The sequence below is a fragment of the Pithys albifrons genome, chromosome 2, assembly GCF_047495875.1.
Source record: "Pithys albifrons albifrons isolate INPA30051 chromosome 2, PitAlb_v1, whole genome shotgun sequence".
Taxonomy (NCBI): Eukaryota; Metazoa; Chordata; class Aves; order Passeriformes; family Thamnophilidae; genus Pithys; species Pithys albifrons.
Window position 1 is genome coordinate 36,386,496 of NC_092459.1, and position 12,096 is coordinate 36,398,591.

General features: G+C 34.7%; 1 protein-coding gene across 7 annotated transcripts in view; it reads right to left on the minus strand.

The window, feature by feature from the left end:
* Positions 1-12,096, minus strand: part of MAP3K7 (mitogen-activated protein kinase kinase kinase 7) — a 48,267-nt gene that overhangs the window by 12,147 nt on the left and 24,024 nt on the right. For 2 of the 7 annotated variants that reach the window (XM_071548774.1, XM_071548768.1), the window contains exons 10-13: positions 11,502-11,653; positions 10,742-10,901; positions 8,168-8,248; positions 1,985-2,052 (exon numbers count right to left, since the gene is read on the minus strand). In XM_071548774.1, the coding sequence (XP_071404875.1) occupies positions 1,985-2,052; positions 8,168-8,248; positions 10,742-10,901; positions 11,502-11,653 (461 nt within the window). Of the gene's footprint in view, positions 1-1,984; positions 2,053-2,260; positions 3,203-8,167; positions 8,249-10,741; positions 10,902-11,501; positions 11,654-12,096 lie in introns of those variants that run through there. The other 5 variants (XM_071548769.1, XM_071548770.1, XM_071548771.1 and 2 more) reach the window with 5 other exon arrangements.

A 12,096-nucleotide genomic window follows, 5' to 3' on the forward strand; every position in this document is an offset into this window, starting at 1 on the left:
TGGAATGTGGGGAAGAAGGATGTTTGCAATGAGGGGAGGGAGGGGGAAGGGGATTTTCACATTAGAAAGGATACCCTATATACGGTATGGTGTATGTGGGGAGATAGGATGAACTGACCAGAGCTATGCTAGTCAGATGTTTTTTCTGCTTTGGCTGGTAGATTGGTTATACTAATTGTTAAGTTCAATACTCTTAATAAAAATTCAAGGCAGTGAGGTCCAGTGCTACACAAACCCAGAGAGAATTATTTTAAGTCTTTAGCCATAATTGCGCTACGCTTCCTTTCTTCATTGTTTTCCAATTGTTTTTTTTTTTAAATATACAAACATATGTACATCAAAGTTAGCATTAGCTTCAGCAGACTTTTCAATCGCTTCTCACACCAAAAAGGGGATAAAAATTCATTATTCATTTATATGCACAGTGCAAAAATGTTCTTGAAAGTGCATTTCTTCTGCCTGTTAAAATACTATGTTTTCCAGTTTTATCATAATATTTCCAAAAACTGAAAGACAGAAACTGGTAATTGCAGTTCTTCTTCTTATATTTCCAGCATGTACACTGTCAGAAGCAAGAAAGTAAAATGTGATCCTGGTACTTCTATAGACCCACTTGAAAAATTGGTGAGGTAAACATAAAAAAGAATTTTTCTATCCTCCTGGTCACAAGGACAATTTACCTAGAACATCCATACAAGCAGTAAAACAGCTTTCAAAAAAACACTGTTATAATAATTATTAAGATATGAAGCAAATGCTGAAATGGTATATTTTTAAATATTAACCATGCACAAAAATGAACAGAATGAAAACTTTTAAATAAAAAAGCTACAATTAAATATAGTCATCAACACAATTTGGTGAAACTGGTGTACTGTATTTTTACTCCAAGTCTTATCTAATTTTAGTTCTACAATTAACTGAAAAGGCTAATATATTACTTTCCTCAATTTTGCAGATTAATTTCTTTACTTTCTAACAAACCTGTCTTCTCTGAAGATATTAAAATATATTCAAGACTCATCTGTTATTTTCTGATAGATGCACATACTAAGTTCTAATAACTACAGGGTTGATGAGGTTTCTGTGGCTATCATACTCCACCGAATTAAGGATCAAATATTTACCTCCCTGATAACTACACACCCCAAGAATTACCACCTATTTTAAATTATTGCAGTTGGTTGTTTAGTATGCAAACCTGATTAACCTGAATCATATGTTAAGCTCCAGTATCACACATCCATTTAATAGTAGGAATCTCAAAATTGCCCATTCATATTAAGTACCAAATAGCTCCTGTGAATTATTGAAGCAATTAAAAAAACAAAATAAACACATCTGAATGAAGAATTAGCTTCTCAGTACTTCGGTGGTTTAAAGTTGAAATTAAACTAAGAGCATGTTATGTAGCATACCACTGTTTCTGTTACCATGGCAGTCAGAATAAAAGACACGAAGCTATGTCATTATAAATATCTTTTTTAAATGGTCTTTTTTTTTTTAAACAAAACTTTGTTACAACATCCTGCTGTAAATCTTTCACAAGAAATGGAGAAATATTAACTCTAAGTTACTCTAAGGATTCAGATTGGTAATAAATAACATGCTTTTTATTTTCATGCAAAAAGTCCAATGTATGTATAACTGCTTCAGACAATTGTTTCCTACACACAGAGAGATGAAAAGGGTTTCCTGAGTAACACCTGCCCTCAGCCAAATTAAGTGGTACACAAAAACCACGTGTATGTAAAAATGATAAATACTGCATAAGCTATACAGAAAATGCTTCTCATCTAGAGCTCATTCATAGATTACCCTCATGGAATCTCATTTAAATCCAATACAAGCAACACTACAGTCTGCGAAGCTTCCACATCATTTCTATGAAGGCATCAAAGGTGAAGATTTCTAGATTGGTTCCCCAATACAGATTTGGTGTTGACTTTACTGAAAGGCAAAGGAGAGATGAGAAGGACATTACCTGACTGGATTCTGTTCCAGCAACACTAAGGTCTTGAATGGATCTGCGCCTCTGCTGTCCGTTTCCTGCTGGGAAAAAACCAAAACAAAAACAAACCAGTGAAATATATTCAGAGCAAAATAAGAAGGGTGTGAGTGTAGCAGAGGAGCTTGGAATTTGTACAAATCCAGAGAGACAAAGTGAGAGAGGGAGAGAGAGAGACAGCTGCAGAATTTTAACTCAAAACATGCTGGCATGTCAACAAAAAGTATACCCTAATACAATAACCACTCCTACCACATGAATAGCTGCTGCACTCTACTCCACCATCTTCTGTCACATGTATTTGGTCAGGCTTAGTACTTGGGGCAGGAGCTGATGACGACATCTATTTCAAGTGCGTTACGTTATGGGGATTTCTAAAAGCTAAACCGCGAAGATAACAGGCTGCCAGCTTTAACCTGTTGCTCTTTGGCTTGCTCAAGGAACACAGCAAGGACTTCTGCCTGTGTGCTGCTTCCCTCAAGAAAATTAAGAAATGAAAGTACTTCTTTCTGGTCTTCTGTCTCCTTCAGAGGAACGAAACTATGTCCTATTCTCATGCTCTGAGAAGTGTGAAAAAGGGGACTGTTCAGCTAAATCACATCTCACCATCAACCTACGGAGCACAATTCTGTAATCTTTATCTCTTCTCCTTCCACCTGTTCACAATTATCCACAAGTGACAGCTACATAAAACAGTTTAAATTTTAACACTGACACGCAATCAAAGGCATTTCCAGGAAACAAAGTCTCCTTAAAAATAAAAGGAGATTATGCAACAGAATCTCCCTGGCTACTTTGATTTTTATTACAGTGATTGTTTATATTATCTCTTGAGAGCAGGTCAGCTGTTCAAAAGGAAACACCAAAATGTCCTGAGTAACAGCTGACAATGCTCAAAATTCTTGCTCTTAGCTCTGCATTACGTAACTTTGCTACTGCAGGGGAACATCTGAAACATGCACTGCAGCCGTGGCAGCCCCTCGCCCACCAGCCTTGCATTCAGCAACCAACCCAGCTCACTTAAAGCCCTGGAAAAAGGCATGGCATTTTTAATCTTTTAGATACTTCTCATTCAGCATCATTTCCATATGATTCCACACCCTATCCTGACAAATGTTTTGAATTGCAAAAGTTACTACAAAAATGTAAGACTATGTAATATTAATCAATACATTTAACAACAATTTAAATTTTTAACAGACTACCAAAAAACAGCAACACAAAATTTTCAGTGTCACTTTACCAATTTGTCATGATATTTTATCATCTAAAATGTAGAGAAACCACTACAAGACATAAGCATATAAAAAAACCAGGCAGGATTCTAAAACAGGAATATATTCTTTGCTCTGATACAAATGAATTTGCATTGCAACAGTTCTGTGGTGTTGATCTTTTGCTTCCGAAGTTCAGGGGAAGTATATACTTACCTAAGCAACAACAGCTAAGTTATTTTTAATACTCTGATACTTGGGATCGTGTGAATGACTAATCTATGGCAAAATGTCTGAACTTGTTCATTCACAGTGAACTTTTTGACTACATAATTGTTTAACAAACAAGATTATACATTTAATAGATTTCTGTGCTGTGGATACTTCATCTGGCTGCCACAGCTCATCTCAATATTCAAGGTATGTGCAATCCACCCACGACTGACAAAAAATTATGTGCACAGTTCATTCAACAACATTGTTATAAAATTAGCTCAACTGAAATAGCCTTGAAAAAATATCTGAAATTCTCATTTCAGATTAGCAACATTTGTGAATTTAAAGAACCCAGCACATCTGTTGCTGAAATATTAGAACGTGGCTGCCAAAATGTTAAAATAATCAGGGTGGGGTGCAAGAAAGAAAAGAAAATGCTTGGGGGGTGTGTGGGGAGAAGGGCAGGGGGTAAGAAAGAGGGGCCAAAACTACTGTGTTGTAAAAAATGAACACCTTTAAATGAAATATATTTAAGTTAGTAGCATGAGGGAAGAGCAAGCTCTACTAGGCAATGCCAACTTAATTAGTGTAACTACTGCAGACATCTGGCAAATAGCTTAGACAAGGCAAAACCAGACTACAAATCAACAAATACTTATTGCTCCAGATTCAAGACAAATTTCAATTAAAAATATACTATAAAATGCAACACAAAATACTTATTTGAAATGATCATTGCTACTTTATGCTTTGCTCTCACAGTTAGGATCCTCTTTTTACCTCTACGTCCATTTAAAACTAATTTTTCCTCATTATAAAAACTAAGAGATTTGTACATGCACAGAAGTTTATCTACAGTAGCTTGAAGCAAAGTGTCAGGCTTTTGGTGGTTTACAGGACTTTAAGATTAAAAAGCAAATGTCACAATCATACTTCCCGGCCTCAGAAAAAACCCATTTTGTGCAGTGTTGTTTATTTTCTAAAATTAAATTCTAAAGGAACAGGAAACTTTCATCATGTCCTGCCCCACATACTCCAGGCAAAAATAAGTTCCACAACTTATTAAGGCTTTTGATCACCACCCCCACCCCACTGCCAAACATCCAGACCAGCTATGACCTCTTCTCCCTGCCCTTTAACAGATACTAGCGTCTCCTTTTACACTTTCTTATTTACTCACAGTACTCTCTCTTCCTTACACACCTACAAGGCTCAAACCTCTCTCACAGTGTAGGATAAATCACTGTAACAGTGCTAGAAGACATTTTGAAGAAGTTAAAACACTGATATGAATTCCAGAGGAATGAAGTGACCTGGGAAAACAAGGGTGGGATTTCTGGTATACATTGATATTAAAAGCAGAGAGCAAAATTACAGATCTAAAGCATTCCTAATTCCTATCCACTTTCTAAAGACCCTCAACAAAACGTGCCCATTTTGAGTAATCATTTATGCAGTGTCAATGCTAAAAAAATCATAACGCAGTGACACAGTTTCAGATGACAAAATTACAAAGCCAAATGCATACATGCTAAATGCACAAGATGTCTAACATTGCCAGTGAAGAAAAGGCTGTACTTGAAGGTATATTTGCTAGATGCTGCTTGACTGGTTTGTATTGTAAAGGTATGCAAACTATAATTCAAATTTGGTTTTGTTCTTTTAAACATAAAGCTACTTAAATCTTTTTAAGTACGTTCTAGGGGGTTTAGTTTTCAAATATATACATAAATAAAATGTTGGTGCTTATAACCTACACTATCTATACATTGTACATAAAAAAAAATTGATACACTTGGTTATTTGGTTGCAAGATACAGACACCGCAAGCTCTTGCTAAGCTGTTACAAAAATAAGGAATTATTTGATTCATTTTTCAGTTTCTAAGTTTGTAAGCTAGTAACACAAAATAGCATCTTAAATGAACAAAATGTTCTATTCACCCTTATTGTACTTATTTAAAAAGAAGAGTAAAAATATATTAAAAACTTCCCCTTCTGCCATTATTTTACCTTTAATTGATAAAAACGTGTATTTTACGACCTTGGTAGCATAATCAGTTCATGGACGAAATGCAGTTGAGGCAGCACATTACGAAAACTGCCAATGATAGCAGACGTAGTACTCATACTTCTAAAATAGCCCTGCCCCAAAGCAGCTGACTCACGGTAAGATGCCTGCATGGTGCCTCCCCTCTCTGGGCAGCAGCTGCTCTGCCATGTGCTCAGCACAACTCCAGGCAGCAGCAAAGACCGGCACTTGTTCTGCTCCAAGGACTGAGACGAGCTGCTCGCCCCATTGAGGAATATGCCCAGGAAAGTTTGGAGGAGCTGGGTCCGGGGCAGAAGTGCTATGGAATGTTATGGGGTGGGATCAAGATGGAGGTGACAGTTTGGGGGAACTGAGAGCCTTGTGCTGAGAGAGAAAGGAAAGGAAAGAAGTGAGAAATACATTGTTTTTAAATGAATAACTGAGCAGGGTACTTTTGAGTAACTAACTGCTTTAAGCATGGAGATGAATATAATTAGTTTACTGGGCAGATAATCACATCCCTGTCATGTAACAATTAATCTCATTTTTTTTCTGGCTTTAGGATTATTATGGGAAGGCTGTTCTGACAACCAGGAAACTTTCAATATACAGCCTAGACTTATGTGCAGACAAGTTACATACTTTTTTCTGTAGTGCCACTAGTGTCTTTTTGGCTTAAGTAGTTCTCTCTTCCCGGTTTTTAGCTGCAGATTCATCTATAGACAATAACTACTCGTTTCTCAGCTTTGATTTTGTGGGCTAAAAAAGCATTGCTTTCATACTCTTTTATCCTCTTCAAACCATCCTATTAGCTCTTCTTGATATCATTTCAGAGCACAGGTATGTTTCTTTTACACAGCTGACCAGAACAGTATATTGAATTCCTGATTAAAACTCAACAAGGGCCTATAAATAGCATTGGGAGTTCTTTATTTTTCCTGGAAATGAACCTATGATTTCACAGTTTTTCACAATTTCATTAGATTAGTGGTTTATCTCTGATTAATCTACCTGCTATGGTCCCATGTCACCTTATTAAAAGAGATTGCTAGTGTGTGACGCACAGTGCATGACCTTGGATTTCATCCTATTTCTATTCAGTTACCGCAAAATTCACCCTATGTGATACTCTAATCCTCCTCCTTATGAATAGTTGCTTCTGATAAGGCCTTAACAGTGAATTTCATTAGTGCTTATTTGACTTAAATATCTTCGGAGTAAATTTTGAGAAAATTCATTATTATGCTTTCTTCCAACCCTATACTTTCTTTCATTTTTATAAATTGCTATATCTCTTATATGCATTTCCAATTCATCCTGGAATTCCCACCCTGTCAAGTTCAATTAAAATAGACCAGGTAAAGAATTTCTAATGACTCCCTCTGCCTAAATAAGAAACCCATAGACTGGTACAATCTAATTTGTGAAAACAACATAAAATTTTATTTAACTGACTTCATGATTCCTTAAAAATTTCAAGGTTTCTTGGAAGCCTCGATGTCGTTATGTGCAGACAATGTGCACAGAAAAGAGGCACTCATTAGCTTCTAGAGCTTAATTAACACTCTCAGAATGTGCTAACCTGACAGATCTCTTCACTTTTGCTTTCCTTCCTCTTGCTCTTTGGAATCTACCTTTTCATACTCCGTATTTTTATATGCAACCATCAATAAAGTTATTTGAAAGAAACTTTTGTACAACATTATATTGCATTCAACTTTAAAAACCAAACAATATCAAGATTTACAAGGAAACTTCCTCAGATGACACTAATTTAGACTAGGAGGTCCACAGTTTTTAATGTATTTGTAGATTAGCAGTAGATACTGTCATTTGCATATCCTGCCTCTGACAAATAATTTTGAAAGTGACTTGCATACTGCTAATGGTATGCCTATCACAGTTTGGGATTGATTATACTTATTTTTAGACTTTAAGAAGTATGAAATGAAAGAAAGAAATCCACTTTGATTGCAAAAAAATGGAAAGGGAAAGGAAAATGATATGCTACTAACTAAAAATAGACCTGGGACACATGAGAATTATTCATTAAAGTCCCAACTGAAATTACTATCTACGGTGCCTGATTATACTGATTTTCTTCCTGTCAGAAGCCTCTCCTAATAATTTTAGTTTGCATTAACTTAAACACAGCAGAAATATCTCATGCAGACACATTTTAGCTCTAGAACAGTATAGTCAAACATAAGAATTACACAGATTAGGCGTTAATGTTTTAATCACAAATATCACATGAATTTGAAATTCTGTATGTAATGTACCTAAGGTTCTTGTTCCACTAATATTTGATTAAAAATGGGAGCCCAAACACAACAAAGATCAGGGCAAAATAATTACCTAGACAGGAATTTTTCAATTTAAGTCCATTTTCACCGAATGAGGTGCTGTAATAAAAGACTGCACATACAGTCGTGCTCTGTAAGAAGATTCTGAATATCAGGATCATAAAGGAAAAAATGCTTTATAAACAGACGTTCGACCTAGAAGACCGAATCCTTTACTGATAGAAGTAAGTTCGTAATAAAATATCATGCTTCTCTTTACAGAAGCATTATGGAAAATGTAGTGGGGCAATTTCTGGTTCTGTCCTACAGCAACTGGAGCAAGAAGTATTTTAGCAGTCTGATCATTATTCCGGCATCTTAACCAATTGACCCGTTCACCTGGTCTGCGATACCTGGTATGATGATCTCAGGGACATCCAGAATGTTGCCAAATGAAGCAGTTTTACGATGGCCTCGTTTAGGCTTGGAATAGGCTGAAAAAATACACATATACAATACACATGCAAAACACTAAAACGGCAATAGCAAAATTATTAAATTCCTAATACTGCACTTCTCATATACTTGGTTAAATTAGAGTTCATGCAAAACTGTGTCATGCAGAATAAACTGCATTGCCTTCCACTCATGCTTACACATAGTAAAGCAACGGTTAAAAAGCAAAAAATGCAGAACTAGCCATCATTACAACACAGTGTAATTAGTTATAGTTAGCAACACAAAAGTCAAACACAGAAAGCAGCATGGCAACACAGAAGGGAAAACCAAATGTAATTATCCAAACAGAGAACAAATTAAATTATTTCAGTTCACCTGAACTTTATATAAACTTTCCTCTTTAATGTTTGGTACAAACTATTTTATTAACAAGTTTAATAATTAGGTACTTCTTTAAAATCACCTCCTTTTAAAGCAGATCTCACCTGTCTCTGAAAAAATGCTTACTCTTATTACATTTGACAATCATTCCCACTGTTCACTCTTTTGTCCTATTAGTGGCAATTTTTTGTTTTGGAAGCTGGATATCACTACCAACTTTTTTGTTTTGAATGATGTTCAAGAAATATCATACACTTTGAATTAAATCTAATAATACTTTTTTATTTTGATATTTTTGTAGTTTAAGATAAATGGTCCCTATTTAGAGAAAAATCTGAATACATCTTCCAAAGGTAGAACATTGTAGCATATTCATCTCAGTATGTAACAGTGATGGGTATTACATGATTTACTCTTACACTTCAACTAGTGAAAGTTGGAACAAGAAGATTAACTAATTCTTGACTTCATGGAACAACAGCACAGTTCTTACCCAGCCACACAATTTTTTTTTACATTCACAGCATATTACTTTTGTCACACAGTTAATAAGATTAAAAAACCAAACAAAAAACAATACAGTGCTGTTTCAGATCTTTCTGAAAAAGTTAGTCAGATAGGTTTGACCTCATTTTTAGTAGTCTACTACTGCCTGAAGAGATTTATTAAAAAAATACCCAAAGAACCCCAAACCAAAAACAGTATGTTCAACATATACTTTTGTTTCAAGAAAGAGAAACCCTACAGTCATAACAAAAAAAATCTTAGAATATTCTGAATAGTAATTATTATTTCAGAGTAGTGTATTTAAGAAAGACAAATTAAGAAAATAAAAACTTGCAAATAAAGGAGGGCCAGGTTATCTCCACTAATGCCAAAAACTTACATTAAGAGTGTCAGCAAATAAAGTGAGCCCTGACACATTTTAAAGTAAAACCAGCATGGTGTTATTACCAGTAAGTACACAGCTGCCTTCTGTGTTAAGAAACCTTTAGAGATACTCAGGGTGAGATGTGCTACACAGTCATCCAGTCAAAGACTGACAATACAAAAGACAATTTTTGGAATAAAGCTTTAAAATAAGAACATGAAAAAAAATGTGTTTAGGGCATGATAAAAATTATGTCATGAGTAACTTCAGTATTTAGTAAAACAAGATTTTGGAGTAATCATAATACAATGAAGAACAAAAATGAAATAGTCATGGTGCACAAGAAAGCCACAATTTTGATACATAATTCCTTACTAATTGCAGCTACTCAAACCCCCTGATTTTTAGACTGGTAGAAATATACTCAAACAGCTAAATAACCCTGAACTAACCAAACTGTTTATTATTTAAATGTGTCGTTATACACCATAACAAAACAAAACTTTCACATATGAAACTTAAAACCTGAAGTTTACATAGATTAACAAACAGTATCTTTGATGAAGAAAAGAGACAAGAAAGTGCTTGCCAAGTATACACATGTTTATTAATTCAGTCTTCATGGAAGAATAAAGATTGCTTTCACCATAAAATTATGTATTTATACTTACAGAAAAATTCCAATTTTCTTAAAGATTTAATGTTTAGAAATAACAGTTTATAGCTGAAGCAAACCTGGCAAAACACCTGTAGGGATTTTTTTTTAAACAAAAGACACCAATGTTTTGTTAGTCTGGTGAATAAAATCTAACTATGTTTCTCTTTCTGAAATCTGTCAAAGTGGACTTCAAACCCAGCTCTTAATTTTAAAAATATTAGAGAAATAACCTTGAAGAAAATGTTATTATATAAATATTACACTAGCAGAGAAGAAATACTACTATTTCAGATACAAAGGAAAAAGCTGTGCATCTGGAATAGGATTGACATTTTTAAGTGTTATAATACCTTTTAAAACTAAGTAAAAATCTAATTCAACTAAGTCTCTTCTACAACCTTTAAAATACTCAGTTACAATACTCAACTTTGGTGAATGTACAACTGTAAATAAAGCCATTTCTCCTCCATGATTATAAAAGACTATGTGAAAAGTGAAGTATTTTCATATAGCTACCAGTACTAATCTTCTCTAAGACTATCCACGTTTTACCGTTTCTTTCCTCTTTTCCTTCCTTCCAATTCCTTAGTCTACACCCCAAACATCCTTTAATTTTACCTGTGATGGAAGCTATTCTTGCTTCTATTTCAGTCATGTCAGCACTCATCCTCTTGGCTTCTCCAGAAACCAGGGCTGATGGTGGTCGTGCGCGAACATCTGACAAGCTCTCCACGCTGCTCCCACGAGACGGGGGCAAGCTCAAACGACCAGGATCACCCTGTTGCAATAGTCACATTTTCAAAAAGAAAATTCTGCAGAAGCCCCTCCATGATATGCACCAGTATGATGGTTAAAATATATTTCTATAATGTGCCGTTTTAGAGATTTAAGTGACAAGATATAAAATTTATAACTTAATAAATGGTAATATTACTGGCAATATCTGCAACTTTAAAAACAATCAGATAAAAAATTCAGTAGAATTATAACAACATTGTCAGATCAGAACGTTTGTATTTTTGCATTCTCCTTGAAATAAAACACAGCATTTTTAAAATTCACATAAGTGTTCAATCCTTTTATGTCATACCAATATTTTGGTTTTAAATAAAGGCAGCAATTTTCAAACTTCCTTTTAATCTAATAGATCCCTTTAAACAAAATGAACTATTTTTCACATTTCATTGGTCATCTTAATAGAGCCTTTCACTTTACCTTTTTGGAATCATTCAACATTTTTCCATCCCTTTTCATGTTCTTCTAACTTCCAATTTTGTACTGTTTTAGAAGAAGGACACTAATGTTTCAGAGTGGATACAACACTTTTGTCTACCTATGTCCCTTTTGTTATGGTTCAAAATTGCACACATGGACTTACCGGCTGCTTGGCTGTATTTTTCATTTGCTGTGCCAATTTTGACTCTAGACGTTTAATAGTGTCATTGGTAGAAGCTCCTTGGAAGTCACTTGGTTCCATGTTAGCATCACTCTTGTTACTTGTATTCGTAGAAGTGATGTCCATGAATGAACCTAAAAACCAGTAACAAGGCAAAACATTTGAGAATGTCCACTAAAAATACTGAAGTGCTTCTCTTCAGTAGAGCACTCTCAGAAGTCTAACTTGGCTTTAAAGCAACACTTTTGAAAACTTTTAATGAAAAGCAAGTTGCAAGACTGCAACACATCCATTAATATAAGAAATAAAAGGAGTGAAAAACAATACACAACTAAATAGAATGATAACATTCTGAAGTCAATCTTTAGCTTTCTTTGAAATTGATAGGTTAGCTGTTGTATCAACAACACAATCAGCAACTACATTCACATTTAATGACAAAGACCATAATTAACCATAAAATAGCACAAATACCTGAAAAATAACAGTCAATATATGATCACTGTTTAAAGTGATAAACTATGTCTTAAAATCACATGCTGAGAGGTGGACAACAACTAGTAAAGTCAGTGCAATG